Raw genomic sequence first — 24,707 nt, 5'->3', positions numbered from 1 at the left:
TGCATTACTTACAGCAGATTCACCTTCTTAAAGTTTGAAAACAGGGCAGTACTTTGTTCCACTGCCTTAGGTTTCTTTTTATTTGTGATAAATGAATTCATTTTGAGGTTTCAAATAGCAGTAAAAATTCGTATTTTGTTTATTATGATGGGTACAATGAATTAAAAAAAGGTTAAGAAACATTATTAACTTGGTAAATAATACTAGGGTTTCTATACTTTTTTTTTTTTAAGACAGAGTCTCATTCTATCGCCCAGGCTGGAATGCAATGGCGCGATCTCGGCTCACTGCAACCTCTGTCACCCTGGTTCAAACTATTCTCCTGCCTCGGTCTCCCTAGTAGCTGGGATTACAGATGCCCGTCAATAATTTTTGCATTTTTAGTATTTTGTATTTTCACCATGTTGGTCAGGCTAGTCTCAAACCCCTGACCTCAAGTGATCCGCCCACCTCGGCCTCCCAAACTGCTGGGATTACAGGCATGAGCCACCACACCTGGCCACTTTTAAAATTTCATGTTTTAAGAAAAAATTATTATGAAAGCAGTATAGGCTTATGATAGAAGGCACGTAACTGCACTGTGGAGGGATAACTACCCTGAAACCTTTTCAGCATTCTAACTGGCCAAGCAGAACAGCAGTGTTCTGTCCATTACCTCTTAGCCACCAGGTGGCGATCCTTCACTTCCGAGCGCTCAAACCAGACGTGTGGGCAGGCCTTCACCATGGCTCTCTGAATCACACCCATGAGTCCCCCGTGCACTTGACCCACCTAAGCGCAGGCACAGGACTCATTAGTAGTGAAGCCATCTTCACACGAATCTCCCCACTCTAGGAAGAACCACATCTCACAAAATAAGCAGTCCAACTTCTCACCTCTAACGCTTGCCGGCTGAAGGTTGCTCACTGCCAAGAAACCACTACCAAGACTCCCCAAATCTTAACCTTCTCCTTTTAATCAGTAATACTAGAAATAGGTAATTAAAAACATAACTGAAACCCCTAAGACAAAATACTAAAATACTAAAGTAGCGCAATTCCCTGTGTAAAACTGCCCCTCCCTGGGCAGATTCTCAGATGCCCTGGACACAGTCCTTGCCAGCAACTCCCTCTGCCCCTGCTGGTCTGCCTGACCGCCCTTGGCATCCTCTCCAGCCACACTCACCAATCACTCTGCCCAGGGTATCTCCTATCACAGTCCCACAGAGCCCCCACAGTGACAGTAAGGTGGGGGCCTGGCCCACACATAAAAGTGTTTATGTGAAGGGTCCAGGAGCCTCCTAGCCCTGACCACTCTAAAGCAGGAAGTCTTGCCTCAAGAACGCACCGGAAAGAGCTCTTACCATGGCATAATAGCCATCGCTGGCCAAGATGATCACATCGATCGGCGAGGTATGATTGGCCACACAGATGCCACCATTTCTTGGTCTGTTTTCCCTGGGTTTAAAATGTATGCAAAGCAACCAAAATTAGTGTGAAACAGTTCATGTAACACACCTCTCACCTCACACGCTTCATCTGCTCTAACTAAAAGCTCAGAAGTGTCTTCCCATTTGGCTAAGTATAGGTGGGTGGTGTTTCCTGCAGCGCCATCTCCCTTCCTATCAATACAAAGCGCTCTCACCTGTCATGGTAGGTGATGATGGCTGTCAGCGCTCGCACGCAGATCCGGTAACACATTAAGTGAACATGTTTACTCATGAACTCCTTAAACCTGCAATAACAGGACAAGGATTCTGGGTTTTATTTTACATACAGGAAGACAGAAAGAGTTACTGACTTCAACAGCTCAGCAGTCCTTTATGACGGCAAAGTGCTTGTATAGACATCAGCACCTACAGGAAAGTCCTGTGATGATGCATGAGCACCTTTATGTTCACACATGAGGAAAGAAAGAGGAGACAGGGAGACTCACTTACATCCACCCAAATCAGTGGGTGGAGAATTCACAGCCTAGAATCCGGCATCTGCAGACCATAGGCGGGCTGAACTCTGTCCCCCCAGTCAACATCCAGAGGCAGGTCCAAGGCCAGAGGCCAACCTCCTCATCCGCCCAGGCAGAAGAAAGGTTTCTAAACCCCAGAACTTCCCAAAGGGAGCAAAATATTCTTCACACAAACAGACAAAACCTCCCTACATTTCAAACCATTTTAAAAACTGTATTGTCTCATCACTTTATCCACACAGTCAAATGCTCAAAACTAAACAACAAGCTGTAAAATCTGTTAACATCTGAGTCTCGGACTCTACATGTCTGTGGCTTCTCCCTTTTGTCTTCAAAATGGGAAGAATGTGAGGGCTGAAGGACAAAAAGAACAGTCATAGATCAAAATTTTAAAAAAGTAAAGACTACTGCTGATGCCGTTGTTGCCATTGGGTTGTTATTATTATTTGAGATGGAGTCTCGCTCTGTTGCCTAGGCTGGAGTGCAGTGGTGTGATGTTGGCTCACTGCAACCTCTGCCCCCTGGATTCAAGGATTCTCCTGCCTCAGCTTCCCAAGCAGCTGGGATTACAGGCACCTGCCACCGCGCCTGGCTAACTTTTGTATTTTTAGTAGAGACAGGGTTTCGCCATGCTGGCCAGGCTGGTCTCAAACTCCTGACCTCAGGTGATCCACCCACCTCAGCCTCCCAAAGTGCTGGGATTACAGGCATGAGCCACCGTGCCCGGTCACCACTGGGTTATTTAATCCATCTAAAATTCCATGGCTTTGGTTGTGTCCAAAGAAGTGGCCTTGCCTTCGATATCTGAGCACCATTCCCAGAACTAACTGTCCTTCAGGCATGGACTGCCACACTCTACTCACCTCCCATTTGGCAAGTATCCCACCACAGTTGTGCCCACCACCAAAAGGCTAATCCCTGTGAAAGCCAGTGCTATCCTGTAAGAAGAAGAAAAGTTAGAGCACAGCCAGCAAATCCTTCTACCAAGTACAGAACTGAAGGTGTGAAAATCAAAGGGGGCATCACAAAAACCACCCCCAAGACCTGCTCACCTGGGACCTGGACCAGAGTTCACCTAGAAATGTAAGCAGGCCTATCAGAACCAGAGATCCTTTTGATTCCAGCTGACAGTGAGCCATGGGTCTGGCTCTCAGCTGCCTGCATCTCCTGAGGCCTCAGGCAGCTGGAAGGCTGGAAAACCCTAAGCTGGCCATTCTGCCACAGGGCTGCTCCCTGCTGCCCTCCCCTTCCCTTTGGCTGGAAACCCCGGTGGAAGCACAGCTTCCCTCTGAAGCAACAGGAGGTGGAGCTTGAAGGTATTAGCATCTGGCAAGGCACACTCAGAGCAGCACATGGTGCAGAGAAGCTGAAAGATCAATACTGCCTCTGTACCTGAGAGGCAAGCTTCAGGAAAGAATGAGCCATGTCCAGGAAGGAGTGGCAGAAAGCACACAATGTTCCCTGTCCCTGTGTTTGCTGTCATCTAGAGAAGCAAGCTGTCTTTAAGAAATCCAACTATTTCTGTCTGATATGCAGAGAATCCAAGGGCCTCTAAAGGAGAATCACCAGTGTATCCCTCCAAAGAGTCACGTGGCCTGGCTAATGACAGTCATTCCCTCCTCCTTTCTAAAACGGGAATACACAGCAGAGCAGGCAGGTGGGCTGTGCACCACGTGGGGTGGCAGCAGCGAGCCCCACTCCCGCAGGCCCTGCCTCACCTGAGCGGCAGCAGAAAGCAGTACCGAATCAGCACTCCTAACCCCCACAGGACTGTGAGCCGAAGGCTGATGTACTGGAAGTTATAATTGGTTCTGCTCAGCAGGTTCCAGGACTCCAGTTCTTCTGCTGAGAATCTCTTTGTCACCTCATCATCCATAATGGTCTCCATTCCTTTCCGGCAAAAGTAGAAAATGTCAGAGAGCTCGAACTCTGGAGTGTTGTCCAGAGCCTTACTACTACCACTTCGACGAATCTCTTTGATCTCTTCTTCTAGTGAAGTGGGATCCTTTGCAATGATTCCTGCAAAAGAGTGTGTCCCTGTCAAGCAGCACGCTGGGGGAGAGCACGTGAGACATACTCAGAGCACACATCCTGCACTAATGCAGGGAAGAGCGTGTGTGGCACCAGAAGCACTGGGGAACACTGTTCAAATGGACCTCTCAGGACAAGGATCACACCCCCATCTTACCATTGGTGTAGGGCTTGTAAAGCTGGTGGTTCTTCTCCTTGGCTCCTCGCTCCATTCTCAAGGTAGCCCACTGGGAGGGGAAGGAACAAGATACAAGAGCAAGAATGAGACCTGTTTTCAATCAGTGAACACCTCCATCTCTATTCTGTGAAAGCCTCAGTCCCAGTCACCTAAGACCATAGCCAAGAAGCACATAGTCTAGAAGGAAACTCAAACCACCTCTCCCAGAGCAGCCCCTTCCTTGACAACTGGGACCAAGAGTTAAGTCACCTATAGCAAAACACTGGGAACTTCAAGAAGCTGGGGTGAGTTCCTCAGGCCTAGTTCCTCACTGCCTACGTCTCTCTGTCTCCGGGCTGTAGGGAGCTCACTTGCTGACAGCACAGACCTCACGATTCCTCCTGCACTGCCCCACAGCAGCTACTCAAAACAGCGAAGCCAGGTATCCTGTAAACTACTGCCTGCCACAAAATTACTCCAAGAAAGCAGCAATTTTCATTTTAAAGGAGACAAAGAGCTTAAGTAATACATATGTTTGGACTGTCCAGTAACAGGAGTAACATTTTAATGGGAGAATCCCACAACTTAACACTGAAAGGCCTGGGAGTGGCTTAATAGTGTTAAAGGAAAAAAAGAACACTATTAGGAGACCGAAAAAAAAAAACCCAGATTCAATTCCCAAGTTTACATTCACTAGCTGCGTTCATTAAGCAACCCATTCCAAGTCTCTGAATCTTGGTCTCTTTATCTGCAAAACAGGATTGATACTACCTCAAACTCCTACTTCACGGGATCGCTTAGGATAAAATGAAATCATGTATGGGACAAAACTGGGGAAATGCAAAGCACTCTGTCCTGATTATTACCGAAATAACACAGATTCTGGAAAAGACCTAGGAAAAAGACGCTTTTCCTAGAATCCCTCTTCATTAAAACTGGTTTCGCTGGTATAAGACAGCCAGGGGCTGGTTCTCTCCCACTATCAAATGAGAGGTGAAAACGTGGGTGCACTTATCCCCCCTTGGATATGGTATCACTAGAGAGAAAGCTATGTCATGTCCACAGTGAGTCAGAGAAACTGAACAGGCATTCAAAAGCCTCAACCTTCGGCTTCCACGGTTATGCACGGTGGGCACGAGCCCATCATCCCATGGCATGGGAAGATGCACGTGGCCCAGGGCACATGGTGCGGGTTCTGCTGGCAAAGCCCAAAGGGTCAGCAAGACTGCACCACGTGGTCCAGCAAAGCCGAATGCTGCACGCAAGTTTAATCAGTGATCTGACCTCATCTGGAAATCTCAAACCACACAGTCTAGAGAGGAAGGTGGCTCACAAAGTCACCACGCAAAGAAAGTTCAAAGGCAAGAAAACTCACATGACCCATTTTCTCTGTTTCAGATATTTGGCCATTGATGTCTTTTGGCTCTAAGCACAGATGAGCTTTCCTTTAAAAATGTTAATATAATACCTAAAATGGAGGAAGGTAAATCTCATCTGGTTTCCTGGAACTAGAGAAGAGGTGAAAAGGGGCAAGAGAGTTCACAACAATCCTGGCATGCAGAAACACAGGTCACTCAACCAGAATTTAGGGTTCTACATTTTGGCCAGGCTCTGTTTTGGCACTGCAAGAATAATCAGAAGAGAAAAACTTGGGGCCAGACGCAGTGGGGCTCATGCCTGTAATCCTAGCACTTTGGGAGGCCAAGGCAGAAAGATCGTTTGAGCCCAGGAGTTTGAGACCAGCCTGGGCAACATGGCAAAATCCCGTATCTAAAAAATACAAAAAAATTAGCTAGGCATAGTGACGTGTGCCTGTAGTCCCAGCTACTCCAGAGGCTGAGATGGGAGCCAGGGGACGTTGAGGCTGCAGTGAGCGGATATTGCACCACTGCACTACAGCCTGGGAGATACAGCAAGACCCTGTCTCAAAAAAAAAAAAAAAAAAAAAAAAGAGAGAGAGAGAAACTTGATTCTGTACTGACAATTCTGATACTCCATGAGACTGCAATAGGCAGAGAATATATGACATAAGGCCTCTCAGATGACAATTTCAGTCTGAGGATTGTTTCAATGTGCAAAATTCAAGATGCCTGCAGGCTCTGTGATCATGGGAAAGGGATCTGCTAATTGAGATTCTACATCTCCTAGTTCTGTGGCAGTTCAGTAATAAACATCCCTTTGGCCTCCTGCTTTTTAATTTCAGGAACATGACAAAACACGTCTGTGTTTAGGAAAAAATTGCCCCAAGTCACAAGGGCAGGGGAAAAGAGGAGAGGGCTGAACAGCCTGTTAAGAAATGGCTGATCAGGTGGCTGGGTGCAGTGGCTCACACCTGTAATCCCAGCACTATGGGCAGGAGGATCATTTAAGCCCAGGAGTTTGAGAAATGGCTGATCAATGAACTGGACTCTTTCTGCCTGAAAGAAACCAAAATATTTCATCCTGAAATATACTTCTTTGACATATTTCAAGAGGACTGTTCAGAAGGACTGGAAATGCAAGAATAACGGAGAAACTGTCTTTTGTAGGAGGAATTTGCATCTGTAGAGGAGACAAAGTGAAGTAAACAACAGATGCAAATGGACTTTCTCTGAAGCAACTCCCTCCTTGTCCCAATCTAGAAAGAACTGAGAGTCAGACGCCTTTAAAGGTCTGAAAGAAACAGCATCTACACTCTTGAAGGGCTGCTATCTGTGAGGTTTCATCTACACAAGACTACCCGTGCTAGCCAAGCCACCTCTTCTCTCCCTCTTGTTACCTACTGCCACCTGATTTACCGCCATAGCCTGTTTTTTGGCCATGCTCGGAGCCCCCACTGCTTCTGTAACCTCAAATGCTACAAAAGCATCAACCATCTAGCTATTTCTTTGAGATCTTTGTAAAACTCCTGTGCACATTAATAAATTTGTACGTCTTTTCTTTTATTAATCTGCTTTTGAGAGTTGATTTTTCAGTGAATCTTCAGAGGGCAAAGGGGATGCTTTCCCTTGGCCCCTACAAACCCTACTGGACCAAATCAAAGGGCCTCTGGGAAAACACTGCTTCTCTGCACTATACTCACACAGCACACTCCTGATACCAGATGTGTGAGGAATGCCCCCCCAAACCCAAACCAAGCAAATCTTCAGCAGGCACCAGCTGGGTGTCCTTTAATTCAATTGAATTCAATTCTGAGGCTATTGACCTGGAGTTGGTATCAGATCCCACAAGTTAAGAGTCAGTCCCACATGACTGCCCCTACTTCAGATGCAAGTTGAAAGTCTCACATGACTCGTACTTCTGACTGACCAGCTATAAATCGGGGTTCCCACAACCCTTCTTCAGGTTCAATGTGCTGGAATGACTCCCAAGATTCAGGGCAATGGTTTACTTACATGTATAGCTTTATGATAAAGCACACACAGCTCAGGAAGCACCAGATGGAAGAGATGCATAGGGCAAGATACGGCAAGCCCTTGCCATCCTCCCAAGAGGATGCTCTCACCCAGCTGCCTCGTGGTTCATGCCCTGTCCTCTGCACTCCCTTATTCCCTATTGAATTGCTTCCCTCTTGCTTCCCTCTGATCCACCTGAACACATGCTGCCAGAGTCCAGCCACGTCACTTTCTTGTTCAAAAACCTTCAATGGGCTGGGTGCAGTGGATCATGCCTGTAATCCCAGAACTTTAGGAGGCTGAGGAGGGTGGATCACTTGAGGTCAGGAGTTTGAGACCAGCCTGGCCAACATGGCAAAACCCCATCTCTACTAACACTACAAAAATAGTCAGGTGTGGTGGCACAGGCCTGTAACCCCAACTACTCGGGGCTGAGGCAGGAGAATCACTTGAACCCAGGAGGCGAAGGTTGCAGTGAGCCAAGATTGCGCCACTGCACTCCAGCCTGGGCAACAGAGGGAGACTCTGTCTCAAAAAACAAACAAACAAACAAACAAACAAAAAACAACCTTCAATGATTTCCCAATGCCTGAAGTTCAGTATTGTAACCCACCTCATTCCCTCCATGCGCCCAGTGTTTTTGCTCTACTGAACTATGTGCCATCTCTAAACAAGATTACCTTTTCACCTTTATCAACTGTGCTTCTAGAATGCTCTATCCTTTTCCCTTTTAGGATCCAGTTCAAATGTCAAATCTAAGAAATGTTACCTACTCAATTCCTGCAATCAGAATTCACCTCTGCCTGTGTATTTCAACTGGTATTTCAACTAATTCATTCTGAATTAGTTATAGATGCATATATTGTCTTTCCTACTAGACTACACAAACCTCAAGAGGCGGCAGCCAGAACTTACCCCTATGTGCATTTCAGCACAGTCTGAGAGAGTGCCTTCTACTTAGTAGGCAGTCACTAATTTAATTCATCAACTCCCAATATTTTTCTCCATCAAGGTCTCCTTATGGAAAAGTAGAGCCAAAATGACAAAACCTGGAGCTATTTCCTTCCGTCTTCCCCCTTAATTCCTGTCTGCTTCAGTCTGTCCTTTAACCTACTCAAGGCTATGTTAAAATCACACTCCTCATCGGGGGTAGGATGACCCCTTTCACTACAACCATGTGAAAGGAGTATTAATACTCCCACTCTCTAAATGAAGAAACACTGCAAAGTTCAATGCCTTTTTCAGAGCCAGTAATGAAAGCCCTGTGATTCAAGGTAACAGCTGCCTGACCCAACACAAATGCCCATTGCACACAATGCCACCACCACTAGTCTCTTCAGCTTCTCCACAACTGCCACTGGTTTCTGACTCTCCACCAACAAGTTCCACCTTGGAGTTTAACACAGATCACATCATAGCTGTCTCATCTTCTCTAACGTGACCTGATCAACTCCTTTCACATCATTTGTTCTCATCTTTCTCCTTTACATCCAGGCTTTCTTCTCTCCCCTCTTCCAGGTCATTTTCAACTCAGCTGAGGGTCAACTCCTGGGAATTCTACTCCTAGTAATACCATCACCACTGTGGAGGGGGTTCATGTGAAGCACAAACATTAAGCAAACACTAAAACCCTTCCAGTCCCATGCTGCTCTCTGCACACAAAGATCTTCTGTGACTCAGCATGAACAGGACCTGCACTGAGTTAGGGCTTCCAGGAAAGGGAATAGAAAAGATATTGATCCACCCATATCCTCTCCATGTTCCTCCTCCCTTGGCAGGTACACAAATACTTTCTCCTGGTTCCTTTATATAGGGAGAACTAGTCATGGGAAAGGAGCTGTAAGCCAGGGCTAGCTTAGGTCTGCCAAAAGCACAGGTGTATGTACTGCATGAACTATTAAGTATCCAGTTTTAATGATCTTTATGAAGATTATTTAGTAAAATGTGAAAATGGCTGATAAAATGCCAAAAGAAAATGTAGACACACAACAAGTAAACACTATTAATACAGCCATAAAATATAAATGTTTATTGCCAAAGACTGAAAGGAAGAAGGCAAAAAAAAAAAAAAAAAAAAAATTAAAAGGTGTTACAAGTTGTGGGCCATGAATGAATGTTTAAAATTTTCTAATGTCTGTCTGGCTATCTTATTGCTATATTACAAGCCACCCCAAAACTACGTGAATACACCACTCATTCATTCATTCATTCATTCAGTGCAGCTGAGGACTGGAATCCTCAGAAGACTCATCCCTCCAGTGTGGGGTGGCTGGTGCTGGCCTTCAGGGCCTCACTGAGCTGGGAGCTGGGCTGCCTACACCTGGTTGGCTTCCTTACAACATGGTAGCTGGGGTCCAGGGGCAAGCAGCCTGAGAGACGGGCCAGGTAGAAGCCCTACTGCATTTTCTAACCTAATCTCACATATCACAGCATCCTGCCCCCCTACATCCTCTGTGTCAGGAACAGTCACTGAGGTCCATACTTGGGACATCAGAATACCCTGGGGAGCTTTTAAAAAAACGCCTACCCAGATCAGTTAAAGCAGGTTCTGGGGCGCAAAAGTACTTTTTTTTTTTTTTTTTTTTTTGAGACGGAGTCTTGCTTTGTCACCCAGGCTGGAGTGCAGTGGCGGGATCTCTGTACACTGCAACCTCCACCTCCTGGGTTCAAGCGATTCTTCTGCTTCAGCCTCCCGAGTAGCTGGGATTACAGATGTGCATCACTACGCCTGGCTAATTTTGTATTTTTAGTAGAGATGGAGTTTCACAATGTTGACCAGGCTGGTCTCGAACTCCCGACCTCAGGTGATCCACCTGCCTCGGCCTCCCAAAGTGCCGGGATTACAGGCAGGAGCCACTGCGCCCAGCCCCAGAAGTATTTTTTAAAATGCCTCCCCAGGCGATTTAAATGCACTGACAGGAAGGAGAACAGCAAAATGAAGACGATCTCTGAACTTTCTTCCGGCTCTAAACTTATACCCATTATTCCAATTTAGGAAGCGGTGAAGAGGCTTAAAAAGGTAAAATAAAGGTCTCTCCTTGCTAGAGAATAAATGTTTATGTCCCCTCAAAATTCATGTTGAAACCTAAGCCCCAAGGTGATGGCATTTGGAGGTGGAGCCTCTGGGAGGTGATAAGGTCATGAAGGTGAAGCAGTCATGAATAGCACTAGTAATATCCTTAAAAAAGGGACTTCAGAGGGCTCCCTCATCCCTCTGCTGCAGGAGGGCACAGAGAGAAGACAGATGTCTATGAACCAGGAAGCGGCCTCACCAGACACTGAATCTGCTGGTGCCTGGACATGGTTTTCCCAGCCTCCAGAAATGTAAAAACTACATGTGTTTTTTAAGCCACCCAACCCATGGTAGTTCGTTATAGCAGCCTAAATAGACTAAGACACTCCTCAATTTTAAGAAAGGTACACACAAACACCCACAAGTGTTAGGTATATTTTAGACAGATACACAGATACTGACTTCCCAAGACCTGAAGCCCACTGGGCCAAGTTCAGCTGTACCTATGTGACCACTGAGAAGGCAGCATTCAGTTCCTACCTTCCATTCAGATTGACTCAGAGCAGTAACAGAGGGTGAAAAAAGACCAGCACTTGTCCGGAGCACCCCAGGCCCCTGCAGGAATACGCCAGTCCTTTCTGGCCCACGTGACTCAGTTTACAGCCAGGCTGTAATGGTCCACAAACAGGACAGGCCCCACAGGGCATCCACAACCCTTTTGGTGGCTGGCACACACCTCTAAGGAAGGAAGGAGTGCAAATCTAGTTTCTGAAATTCTAAATGTTGAGGTCACAAATATACATATGCTACTTCCATTACCGCTTCTAAATCACTGTGCCCCAGGCCAGGTGTGGTGGCTCACGCCTGTAATCCCAGCACCACTTTGGAAGACTGAGTCGGATGGATCAGTTGAGGCTAGGAGTTCAAGACCAGCCTGAGCAACATGGCGAAACCCTGTCTTTACTAAAAATACAAAAATTAGCCAGGTGTGGTGGCGCGCGCCTGTCATCCCAGCTACTTGGGTGGCTGAGGCAGGAGAATTGCTTGAACCCAGGAGGAGGAGGCTGCAGTGGGCCAAGATCATGCCACTGCACTCCAGCCTGGGCAAAAGAGCAAGACTCTGTCTCATAAATAAATACATACATACACCACTGTGGCCCAAACCAGTAATTTTCAAGATGTGGCTTCAAATAGTCTCTGTTGGTTCAAGACTGCAGGTCCTATAAATTGGCCCAAAGTACACATATGATGAATTTTCCATTGTATCATAATCTACATTAAAAGTCATAGGGATGTACATTTTAAATAATAGTCACAATACAAAGGATTTATTTGGCTATAAACTTTAAAGTATTAATTTTGGGGACATTTTCAAAATGGAGCAAGGAATATACATGGATTCTAGGCCTTCTGCCCTACCCAAAGTCATCCAAGTGAAATTTTAACTACTACAAGAGAACTCTAGGCTCATAACTCTTACTTCTACCTTTTAATAATTACAACTTCCATAGGTCCATGAATTAACCACGTGCTTACAAATGTAAATGAAAGCTAGACACTAGACACCACTCACTGTGTCCTAAGTTTATCAGCTTTTCTACTAATTCTATCCTGATAGATGTTTTTCATGGTGGTAAAAGGGCCCAGGTGTAAGTTATACCATCCGCAGGGATCCTGTGTGCTGCTCGAGATTTTCTTGGACTAAAATATATGAAAATTACATTTCCTAATTAAAATAAATACATTAAAAAACAGCCAGTCCAAAGACTGACTAGATCACTACTCCTCAAATTTTAATATGCATCTGATTCACCTGTGCAGAGTCTAACTCAATAGGTCTGGGGTGGGTCTGCAATGGTCATTTCTAACCAGCTGCTTGGCGATGCTCATGCAGCTGCTCTCCAGATCGCTCTCTGAGTAGCAAGGACTCAGATACAGATAACCCCAAGTCCATCCTAAGCAATGCTCTAAGATTATATTCTTAAAAAACAGGTACTCAAACAAATGCATGTACACGCAGGTCCACAGCAGCACTATTCAAAATAGCCAGAGAAGGTAGAAACAGCCCATCCTTGTCCATCAATGGATGAAAGGATGAGCAAATTATGGTAGAGACATACAGTAAAATATAATTCAGCCCCTCACCCACAAACAGGCAGAACAGAAGTAGTGACACGTGCTACGATGCTGATGAACCTTGAAAACGTTATGCTGAGTGAAAGAAGCCAGAACACAAAAGGGCATATTTGGTATGATTCCATTCACATGAAATATGCCGAATAGGTAAATTCAGAGGCAGAATGCAGACTGTGGTTGCCAGGGCTGGCGGAGGGAGGAATGGGGAGTGAATGCTTAATGAGTGTGGGGTTTCCTTTGGACTGATGAAAATGTTGTGAATTGGACAGAAAACAATGTGAATATAGTAAACGCTACTGAACTGTTCACTCTAAAATTATTAACTTTGTGTTGTCAATTTCCCCTTGGTTTTCTTAAATGTAAAAAAAAACACCATATGCTTATAGACATACTAAGTACCAAAAAAGAAAAAACCCAAGATTCAATGACAAACATAAAAAATATTTCACACTATAATGTAACATTTCACATAGCTCACTTAATCTGAGTCTTTTTCTTCATTGATAAAATGCAGATAAATAAAATGCAGGTTGATAAAATGCCCCATCTACCACAGAATTATAAGGAACCAAAGAAAAATGATAAAAGTTACTCTCAAAACCAGAAGATACAATATGGGCCAGGTACGGTGGCTCAGGCCTGTAATCCCAGCACTCTGGGAGGCTGAGGTGGACAGATCACTTGAGGGGTCAGGAGTTCGAGACCGGCCTGGACAACATGGTGAAACCCTATCTCTACTAAAAATACAAAAAAATAGCCGGGTGTGGTGGCATGGGCCTGTAGTCCCAGCTACTCAGGAGGCTGAAGCAGGTGAATTGCTTGAACCCGGGAGGCAGGGGTTGCAGTGAGCCGTGACTGCGCCACTGCATTCCAGCCTGGGCGACAGAGTGAGACTCTTGTCTCAAAAAAAAAGAAAAGAAAAGAAAAGAAAAAGATAAAATATGAACAATGCTGTATTATTTTTACTACTATAAGTGCACTTCTCAAATTATACATGAATCCCTAAAGATTTGGTGACTACTAAAAACAGACATTACAATGAAATCACCAAATCTGTGCAGAGGTATTTAAGTCTTGTGGGAGAGATCAACTTCCAAAAAACATCACTTCTCACCTATTTCCTTACAATGTGACCAGTTTGGTATAATTCAACGGTCAGGTAAGTTCTGACATATGTTCAGAAATGTATCCTTTGCCTCTATCTTTAAGAAAATAAAACAATTCAAATGCCCTTTTCTGTCCATTCTTTTAGTCTGAAATGCAAGGACCTACTTAGAATAAATGCCTGGAAGAGAAGAGGCTCTCCCATGCTTCTCAGTGAGGGAATATGCCTGCAGCAGCTTCGAGCTATGGCATCAGTTATGTAAGAAGAGACAGAGATTGGCAGTGCTTTTCTTTAATTCTAAGCCCCATTCTCTTTGAAATAAACAGGCAACATGTGGAGTCATGGTATAGGTCCCTCGGCTCGGCATAAATCAAACACACAAGTACCTTTCAAAAGTAGATGTTTAGTTATTCTTCTTACTCAAAAAGCCACTTCCCATTCTCCCAACTTTCTCCCTATCTAATAAAGAGATAATAGGCCTGTAAGAATAACTTTTTGCTAAATGCACTTCTACCCTCCTCTGTGAAGCAACCTTTTGTAACAGCATAACTTACCGCAAAGATTTTTAACAGAGTTTTCATGTAGAGTTTGCGGATACCAAAGGAGACTCCAAAAATGGCTGGCACTATGATGAAAACGAGAAGGAGGGTGAAGAGGACAGTCAGGGAGATGCCCAGAAGGTTGACAATCAGGCTATCAAAAGGCAGCAACAGGAACATGGTGGAAGATCCAGGCCAGGCCAGCACCTGCCTCCCTAAGAACAAATTGCAGCCTTCAGATGGTCCTTTCCGATGGCACAAGCCAGGGAAAGGAAGCAAGTTCCTGAAGAACAGCAAACCCCATTCCAAAGTCCACACCCTTCAACCGCCTGAAAAGAAGGCCTGGGAACAGAATGACAGAAAAACACGGCCACAGGAGGCAACTGCAAACGCCAGGTCTCCTCAGAACGGATGGACTCTAAAGATGACTGAAGCTAGATGGGTCTTCAGTAAAAGCATCCGAGTCCAGATAGAGTTTCTGTGCAAGTGAGCAGTGAGGACGGGGGCTCTGCTCTGCTGTCCTGATGCTGCTTCCAGAGGTTTTACATGGTTTTCCTGCCCAAGAGCATTCAACAGATAAATCTGTCCTGCAGATCTGTCACTACCAGAAGTACCAAGAAGAATTAAACTTGGTGCCAGAAAAATCCTGATAACTCCTGTGGAGGGGTAATCACTGGCACTTCACACAGAAGGCTTTTGACTTGAATATGTGGAAATTAAATAATTGTTTTACTTAAAATTCCTTCATAAGCCGAGAACCATGTTCATGGTAGAGAGTTCATATCTGGCCCCATCCTCCTCTGGCAAGGCTCCTGGTGCTCACAGCTTCCAGGATCCTCCTACCTGGAGAGCTACAGTCTTTGCCAGAAGGAAAGAGATGCTGGCACACAATGTCTCATACTGCGAGTGCTGAGTGTAACTCCAGATGCATCTGGCATTGGTTTCCTCTGGACACTCTTCTCCCGAAGGCACCCTTTCTTAGCAGTGACCTGGGTTCTTGGCAAACAGCTGCTTACATGCTACCAAAGCTGGGGGAGGGAAACAGAAACATTGTCAGTCACACAAATCAAGAGGAAAAATGTCAATATGCTGGGGGCCAGGCGGACTGTTTTAGGGTAAGCCTAAAACTGTCAGTGTGGTCAATGACTGCTTCTCAAGTCATCAAGGTCAAAGAGACCAGGCAGACCCAACAGGTGGCAGACATGAATGTGGGAGGGAAACATAGAGGTTTCACAGTTTTCAACCCAAATGATATGATCGGTGGTCAAACTTTCTGAATATAAAATACATGTATATAAGACACATTTAAAAGATAAAAAGCGTGTGCTATGGAAAGTACATCTCCTTCCTGTCCCCCAGGTACTCAGAGTGGTTCTGCACAGATGCCGCCAAAGGTTGTAACCACCTTTGTATTCTTCCCAAGACATTCTACGCTTAAACAAGGAAATCACAATGGTTCTCCGTCACCAATGGCCCCCAGGCCAGGCAACAACGACATATTATTCTTCACCTTGCTTTTTGTTTTTGTTTTTAGCTTAACACATCTTAGAAGAATGTCCCATCAATACACATAGAGCTCCTTCACTCTGCAGGTGCAAAGTTTTCAACTTAAGAATGTGCCACAACTTAGTTCACCAGTCTCCTAAGGCTAAACACTGATATTTTTACTTTTTTTTTTGTATAATGTTGTAACGAATAACCAGGTACATGCATGACTTAGTACACAAAATGTGCTTAGCAAATATATTTTCGGGGTAAATTCCTAGAAATGGAATTGCAGAGGAAAAGAAAATACACATTTTTAAATTTGCAAGACCTTGCCATATTTTCCACATAGAGATTAAACTCCTCCAGCCTCTCCCCACACTGGCCACTCATTGTGAAATTCCACTATTTCAAATATCTCACAAAAGTATTCCAATTTTACATCGCACATTCCAAATCCCTGAACTTGGGAGTATCCTATCAAGTCTCTCTGGCAAACATTTTGGCTTCACACTAATCACCTTCAGGCTATTCCAAACACTTAGAAGTACAAGAAATTGAACAAATGAACAAGTACTGACTTCGCCTTAAAATCTGCGCAATGTTTTAAGGGAGGAGACCACCCTTCATATTGTCTTATGCCCAATTTCTGCCTCCAAAGAGAGAAGAAATAAAATCTAAAAGGCAGAAATGGAATCCACAGGCAGATAGCCCAGCATCGTGCCATGGGCCTGGTAGTTAAAAATCAACCCCTGACCTAACTTTTTGTGTTATCTATAGATTTCAGACACTGTATGGAAAAGCATCGTGAAAACCCCTGTCCTGTTCTGTTCCATTCTGATTACCGGTGCATGCAGCTCCCAGTCACGTACCCCCTGCTTGCTCAATCGATCATGACCCTCTCATGCGGACCCCCTTGGAGTTGTAAGCCCTTAAAAGGGACAGGAATTGCTTACTCGGGGAGCTCGGTTTTTGGAGACGTGAGTCCACTGATGCTCCCAGCTGAATAAAGCCCTTTCCTTCTACAACTTGGTGTCTGAGGTGTTCTTGCCCGCGGCTAGTCCTGTTGCATTTCTTGGTTCCCTGACCGGAAACAAGGTGATTAGAGGAAGGCCAAGGCAGCCCCTTAGGTGACTCAGGCCTGCCCTGTGAAGCATCCCTGCGGGGGACTCAGACCAGCCTGAGCAATGTGGATCCAAGGAGCGCTCCCGGGTAGGCAACTGCCCCATGGGACATGTCGCCAGAGCAGCATGTGGCAGGCTCCCAGAGGATCAACGCAGTGGCTGAACACCGGGAAGGAACTGGCACTTGGGAGTCCAGACATCTGAAACTTGGTAAGACTGGTCTTTGGAACTTGCCCACTCCATTTGAGTGGAAGCGTGGCCTGATCACCCACAGCATGCCTGTACCGGTACTTTGGCTTTTGTTTTTGACTTAACTTGGATTGCTTGATACTTTGGTTTTGACCTGGCTTGGATCTCTTGATACTCTGATTTTGGTTTTGATTCTGGTTTGGTGTAAACTGTAAAAGTGTGTGTGTGCCCTTTTTACCCGTTCTTTGTTTTGTGGTGTGTGTGTGGTGTGAGCGTGGTGTTTTGTCTCAAGGAAGCATGGGTCAGGCACAAAATAAGCCCACCCCACTAGGAACTACGTTGAAAAATTTCAAGAAAGGACTGAAGGGAGATTACGGCGTTACTACGATACCAGGAAAACTTAGAACTTTGTGTTCTAAGTTTGGCCAGAAATAGACTGGCCAACATTAGAGGTGGCCGTTGGCCATCAGAAAAGAAGCCTGGACAGGTCCCTTGTTTCAAAGGTACGGCACAAGGTAACCTGAAAGCCAGGGCGCCTAGACCAGTTCCTGTTCATAGACACTTGGTTACAGCTGGTTTTAGATCACACCCCCCCACCCCTGCCCCGCCACAGTGGTTGAGAGAACAGCAGCGTAAGTGGCTGGCAGAGGCAAGGAAAGACCAGCAGAGAGAGACAGAGAAAAGAGACAGAGAGGAAAAGAGGAAAAGAGAGACAGGAAGAGAGGGAGAGACAAAGACGGAGTCAAGGAGGGAGAGAGGCAGAGAGAGAGGAAGAGGCAGAGGCAAAAGGAAAAGTCAAAGAGAGAGACAGAAAGTTAAAGAGAGAAAGAAAGAGATATACAAGTAGTTAAGAAAAAAAGTGTACCCTATTCCTTTAAAAGCCAGGGTAAATTTAAAACCTATAATTGATAATTGAAGGTCTTCTCTGTGACCCTACAACACTCCAATACCACCTTGTTGTAAGTGTAAACAAGGGCTTAGCCCGAAAGCACTGAGGCCACTAACAACCTGTAGCCTTCCTATCAACAATCCTTAACCTAGTAATCTGCAGATGGCCCAAAAGCATTCAATCTGTAGTGGCAACTGCTTTGCTAACAGAAGAAAGTAGAAAAATAACTTTTAGAGGAAACCTCATTGTGAGCATACCTCACCAGTTCAGAAATATCCTAAGTAAAAAAAAAAAAAAAAAAAAAGGAAGATTTAACATTAACCACTGAAAATTCCCTTAACCCAGCAGGTTTCCTAACAGAAGATCTAAATCTTAATTACCATACAAAGGTCCGACCAGACCTAGGAGGAACTCCCTTCAGGACAGGACAACAGATGGTTCCTCCCAGGTAATTAAAAACAAAAACAAAAAAAAACTATACCAATTCTAAGTTAATTTGGACTAAACAAGGTCTTATTAATAGCAAAGGATAATTAAAATGCCAAACTTACAAGGTTTTCAACAAAACTGAAGTCTGCTAAAAGTTAAAAGTGTAACATGTATTATAGTAACTTCTAATCTTGTGGCCTTAGACAGTCTAGTCCACAGACATAAAGGAAGTTCACTTTGGAAAAGAATGGTTATCATCTTCAGAAAAAAAGGGGGGACAGAATTTATGTAAAAAAAAAGCTATATGGTAAATTCTTGCCCTGAAATAAATTAACTGGTCGCTTAAAAAAAAAGTTTGGGCCGGGCACGGTGGCTTACGCCTGAAATCTCAGCACTTTGGGAGGCCGAGGCGGGCAGATCACAAGGTCAGGAGATGGAGACCATCCTGGCTAACACGGTGAAACCCCATCTCTACTAAAAATAAAAAAATTAGCCAGGTGTGGTGGCGGGCGCCTGTAGTCCCAGCTACTTGGGAGGCTGAGGCAGGAGAATGGCATGAACCCGGGAGGCGGAGCTTGCAGTGAGCCGAGATCGGACCACTGCACTCCAGCCTGAGCGACACAGCGAGACTCCATCTCAAAAAAAAAAAAAAAAAAGTTTGTAATAAGTCAGAAAGTTGAGACATATCTAAGAATTGTCTGCGAAAGTTGTGAGAAAAAGAAGTTATTAAAAAAAGGAATTTATGCAAGAAATGTTGTAATAATATAGGCCTCCTGAATGTAAAACTATTTAAAAAAACAGTTTATGTGCAAGGTGTATTAGGAAAGTAAAATATACCTTTGGTAAATGGATTATAAGCAGGCATAGGAATGTAAATTTTTACCTACATTAAAAGGTTAAAAAAATTGTTTCAAAGGTTTACGCAAGTTTTAAAACATTAATTGTAAAGAAAATTCTGTGTGTAAACATACTGCCTAAGTTAAAGAGGTATCATCCAGTTTTTCTGTAAACTGAACATTAAAATAAAAACACAATGGGTTTTTCTTAAAGCACTAACCTGCTCTTTAACAAAAAATTATAAAAGGTTAAAAAGAGCCTATAAAAATCTTACCTTATGGTCAGACATTAAAAATTGAATAAATATGTCTACAAAGTTTTATTAAAACTAAGTTTAACATTAATAACACACTAATATAAAAATGAAATATAGCTTATCTGGTATAAAAATCATCCAGGAAGCATTGTCAAATATAAAATGGTGTTTGGCTTTCTTTGTTCTAAAAACTAATAAAAATAGGTGCTAAAGGAAATTTCTCAGTAGAAAGGCACCAAGGACTATAAAGTCCACTGCTGATGTCCCCCCATTTAAAACAAAAGGTGAATTTCTTAAAAATCATATACTTGGTTTATCTTCCACTAAACTAAAAGTCTTTTAGCACATGTACCACCCCCAGAATTTCCAGTAAACCAGCACCAGCCTGAGGATCACGTTCTCATCAAAGGGTGAAAAGAAGGGAAACTAGAGCCAGCCTGGGAAGGACCCTACCTTGTGCTGTTAACCACAGAGACTGCTGTTCGTACAGCGAAAAAGGGATGGACTCATCACACCCGAGTCAAGAAAGCAGCACCTCCTCCAGAGTCGTGGGCCATAGTCCCAGTCACACCTGAGGCTGAGTGGTCCACACACGGCTGAAGCATGAGGAAACTCACCGTGGGACTTATTTTCCTTAAATTTTGGACTTGTACAGTAGGGACTTCAACTGAACTTCCTCAAACTACGGACTATTCCCAGTGTATACATCCAGTCAAAAAGTTAAAACTGTCTTTTTGTTCTATAGTTATTATAAATGTGCTGGAACTCTAAAAAGGACTTGTTTGTATAATGCCACACAGTACAAGGTATGTAGCCCAGGAAGTGACCAGCCTGATGTGTGTTATAACCCCTCTGAGCCTCCCATGTCCACAGTTTTTAAAATAAGATTAAGGACTGAAGACTGGTGGGGACTCGTAAGTGATACAAGTAAAGTATTAGCCAGAACAGAAAAAAAAGGGGTGCCCAAACGCATAATCTTGAAATTTGATGTCTGTGCTGTCATTAATAGCAATAAGTTAGGAAGAGGATGTGGCTCTTTTGATGGGGAAAAAGGCTATATGACCAAAAATAAGTATATTTGTTATGAATTAGGACTGTGTGGAAATGAATGTGGATACTAGTCTTGTGTCATTTGGGCCACGTGGATAAAAAATGAAAAGGATCCAGTCCACCTTCAGAAAGGAAAAAGTGGCCCTTCCTGTACTAAGGGACAATGTAACTCCTTAGAGCTAGTAATAACCAATCCCCTTGATCCTCACGGGAAAAAAGGGGAGCGTGTGACCTTAGGAATCGATGGGGCTGGACTGGATCCTCAAGTAAATATCTTAGTTCGAGAAGTTTACAAACACTCTCCTGAGCCAGTGTTTCAAACTTTCTATGATGAACTAAATGCGCTAGTACCAGAAATTCCAGGAAAAACATGAAATTTGTTTTTGCAATTAGCCGAGCATTTAGCCCAGTCTCTCAATGTCACTTCATGTTATGTATCTTGAGGAACTGTAATGGGAGATCAATGGCCATGAGAAGCCCGAGAATTAGTACCTACAGACCCAGTTCCTGATGAATTCCCGGCTCAAAAGAATCACCCTGATAATTTCTGGGTCCTAAAAGCCTCAATTTTTGGACAATATTGCATAGCTAGAGAAGGCAAAGAATTCACTCACCCCATAGGACAACTTAGTTGTCTGGGACAGAAACTGTATAATGGTACCACAAAAAGAGTCACTTGGTGGAGTTCAAATCACACAGAAAGGAATCCACTTAGTAAATTCCCAAAGTTGCAAACCACATGGACCCACCCGGAGTCCCACCGGGACTGGACAGCCCCCACTGGATTATACTGGATATGTGGGCATAGAGCTTACACCAAATTACCCAACCAGTGGGCAGGTAGTTGTGTTATTGGCACTATTAAACCATCTTTCTTCCTACTGCCCATAAAAACAGGTAAACTCCTGGGCTTCCCTGTCTATGCTTCCTGCGAAAAAAGAAGCATAGCTATAGGAAATTGGAAAGATGATAAATGGCCCCCTAAGAGAATCATACCATATTATGGGCCTGCTAATTGGGCACAAGATGGCTCGTAGGGATACTGGACTGCCATTTACATGCTCAACCGAATCAAACAGTTACAAGCTGTCTTAGAAATAATCACTAATAAAACCGGCAGAGCCTTGACTATTCTGGCCTGGCAAGAAACTCAGATGAGAAATGCTATCTATCAAAATAGACTGGCTCTTGACTACTTGCTAGCAGCTGAAGGAAGGGTCTGTTGGGAATTTAACCTTAGTAATTGCTGTCTACACGTAGATGATCAAGGGCAAGTAGTTGAAGACATAGAGATATGACAAAACTGGCACATGTGCCAATGCAAGTGTGGCATGGATTTGATCCTGGGGCCATGTTTGGAAAATGGTTCCCAGTGCTAGGAGGATTTAAAACTCTTATAATAGGAGTTACAATAGTAATAGGAACCTGCTTACTACTCCCTTGTTTGCTACCTGTACTTCTTCAAATGATAAAAAGCTTCATCGTTACCTTAGTTCACCAAAATGCTTCAGCGTAAGTGTACTATATGAATCACTATCGATCTGTCTTGCAAGAAGACATGGGTAGTGAGGAAGAAATTGAGAACTCCCACTAATGAGTGAGGTTCTCAAAGGGAGGAAATGAACAACTACTGACTTCGCCTTAAAATCTGCGCAATGTTTTAAGGGAGGAGACCACCCTTCATACTGTCTTATGCCCAATTTCTGCCTCTAAAGAAAGAAGTATAAAATCTAAAAGGCAGAAATGGAATCCACAGGCAGCCCAGCACCACACCCTGGGCCTGGTAGTTAAAAACCAACCTCTGATCTAACTTCTTGTGTTACCTATAGATTTCAGACATTATATGGAAAAGCATCGTGAAAATCCCTGTCCTGTTCTGTTCCATTCTGATTATCGGTGCATGCAGCCCCCAGTCACGTACCCCCTGCTCGCCCAATCGATCACAACCCTCTCACGTGGACCCCCTTAGAGTTGTAAGCCCTTAAAAGGGACAGGAATTGCTCACTCAGGGAGCTCGGTTTTTGGAGATGTGAGTCCGCCAACGCTCCCAGCTGAATAAAACCCTTTCCTTCTACAACTTGGTGTCTGAGGGGTTCTTGACTGTGGCTCGTCCTGCTATAGTTTCATAGAACTCAAGGCCCTTCCCTTGTTACCTCGTTTGTTTATCCCCAGCCCATCAATCTGTATGATTTCCATTTTACACATCAGGAAGCTGAGAGAGGTAGCTGCAGACCCAGTTCCTCTGTACGGCTCCATGACATTCACACATTTCTGAAGACAAAATGCTCTAGTCTACAAGGACATGCTATTCAGTGGTGCTGGGTCATGAACCCTAGTTCCTAGTTCTGATGGCCACTTCTTACGTTTCCTTCCACTTTCACACTGTCACTGCGATTGCTAACATTGACTGAGTGCTTACAACATGCCCAGCACTGCGCTAAGGAGCATTTCACATATACGACCCTCAAGTAATCCTCACGATGGCTGTACGGTGGAGTCATTGTCATCCTGATCTACAGGTGAGGACACTGAGGTTGGGAAGATTAAGGGACTCAAGTCACCCAGGGTTGCAGAGAGTTGGAAGCAGGACAAGAGCATTCGTCTCCAGGCCCCTGCTCTGTAACCCCTACTTCTTCCTGTCTCCCAAACTACATGCTTTAAAATGAAGTAGCACTGGCCGGGCACAGTGGCTCACGCCTGTAATCCCACTTTGGGAGACTGAGGCAGGTGGATCACCTGAGGTCAGGAGTTTGAGACCAGCCGGGCCAACATGGCGAAACCCCATCTCTACTAAAAATACAAAAATTAGCCAAGCATCATGGCGCATGCCTGTAATCTCAACTACTCAGGAGGCTGAGGCAGGAGAATTGCTTGAACGTGGGAAGACTCCAGCATGGGTGACAGAATGGGACTCTTTAAAAAAAAAAAAAGAAGTAGCAAGCCAGCCTGCTCTACAGAACTTCTTGTGATTAGAGAAAACCATCAAGATCTGGACTCCATTATCAGAATTTGGTGGTGGTCTCAGAATCCAAGATACAGACACGCTCTTGTGTTGTGATAAACGCTCGTACATGCCAGTTTTCTAACCGTGTTCTAGAGGTAGTTCAGGCACCTGAGTTACCGAAGTTCTCAGGCCTGTCCAGGGCAACATCTCCTTTCCTCCACCATTGCTGTCTCTCCACTCCCTGTGGACAGCACTGCCATGTGAAAAAGGCAGCAAGGGCCTCTGTCCTACTGGCCAGGGTTACCCTGAGTTCCACAGACCCAAGGTGACTGACACCAGGGTCACTTTGACCCCCATGCCAGAGTGTAGATCACTCCTCTAAGGATCACAGCTAAGAATTCCCAAGGTTATTCTGGGTTCATGTCCCCAAACCAGTAAACACCTGCAGCAATAAACCAATTTCTTCACCTAGTTCAGGGGTTGGCCAGTCACAGCCCACATCTGGCTACAGTCTTTTTCACAAAGACTCATGAGTTTTTACATTCTTAGACTCTTTTAAACAGATGCAAAAAACAAAGAAGATTTGAAAAACCCTAAAATACTCACTATCTGCCCCTTACAGATACAGACCCTAAAATACTCACTATCTGCCCCTTATAGGAAGAGTCTGCACTCATGACCTTGCTAGTCTTTCCTCCGCTCAGAGGCCCCCTGCTGGCTCTCCCAGTCCCATCCCATCCCACCCCATCCCATCCCGCCACACCCCACCCCGAGTCCTTTTGCTGAATGCCAGCCTCCAGGACAGAGAACACCAAACTGGCCTAACAAGTTATTTGGCCAACACTAAACAACACTCACACAAATTCTTAGAAGTAGAGGAAAGAGCAAACCAACTGAGTTTATCAAATCGGTAGTGTTTGGAAACTGAAAAATCATTAAAGCCAGAGGTAACTGGTGGCTTAAGGTCCCCTTAATACAGACTTTGATGTCTGGAAATATCAAAACTGTTCACATCAGAACTCAATCAAACCACAATTTCTAGATAACCGTTCTTTTACGAGAGGCTATCACTTTGCCTCAAGTAAATATAAGCATGACCCCTTAAGAATGTGAGCTGGGGAAGCCATTCATTCAGAGGAATATTCACTTATTCCCTCAACGTCCACAGATGGGTTCCAACCAAACTCACCCAGAATCATCAGGGC

At 44.5% G+C, this 24,707-nt stretch overlaps 1 protein-coding gene across 4 annotated transcripts in view; it reads right to left on the bottom strand.

Moving 5' to 3' along the window:
• The window catches only part of GPAT4 (glycerol-3-phosphate acyltransferase 4), a 46,634-nt gene that overhangs the window by 8,293 nt on the left and 13,634 nt on the right, over nt 1-24,707 (bottom strand). For 2 of the 4 annotated variants that reach the window (XM_003823300.8, XM_008976932.6), the window contains exons 2-8: nt 14,315-15,327; nt 4,133-4,202; nt 3,663-3,963; nt 2,808-2,882; nt 1,624-1,713; nt 1,343-1,436; nt 656-771 (exon numbers count right to left, since the gene is read on the bottom strand). In XM_003823300.8, the coding sequence (XP_003823348.1) occupies nt 656-771; nt 1,343-1,436; nt 1,624-1,713; nt 2,808-2,882; nt 3,663-3,963; nt 4,133-4,202; nt 14,315-14,479 (911 nt within the window). In that variant the 5' untranslated portion in view covers nt 14,480-15,327. Of the gene's footprint in view, nt 1-655; nt 772-1,342; nt 1,437-1,623; nt 1,714-2,807; nt 2,883-3,662; nt 3,964-4,132; nt 4,203-14,314; nt 15,328-16,740; nt 16,869-24,707 lie in introns of those variants that run through there. The other 2 variants (XM_055116507.1, XM_008976936.5) reach the window with 2 other exon arrangements.

This window comes from Pan paniscus, chromosome 7, assembly GCF_029289425.2.
Source record: "Pan paniscus chromosome 7, NHGRI_mPanPan1-v2.0_pri, whole genome shotgun sequence".
Classification (NCBI taxonomy): Eukaryota; Metazoa; Chordata; class Mammalia; order Primates; family Hominidae; genus Pan; species Pan paniscus.
This window is presented reverse-complemented; position numbering and strand designations above follow the sequence as displayed.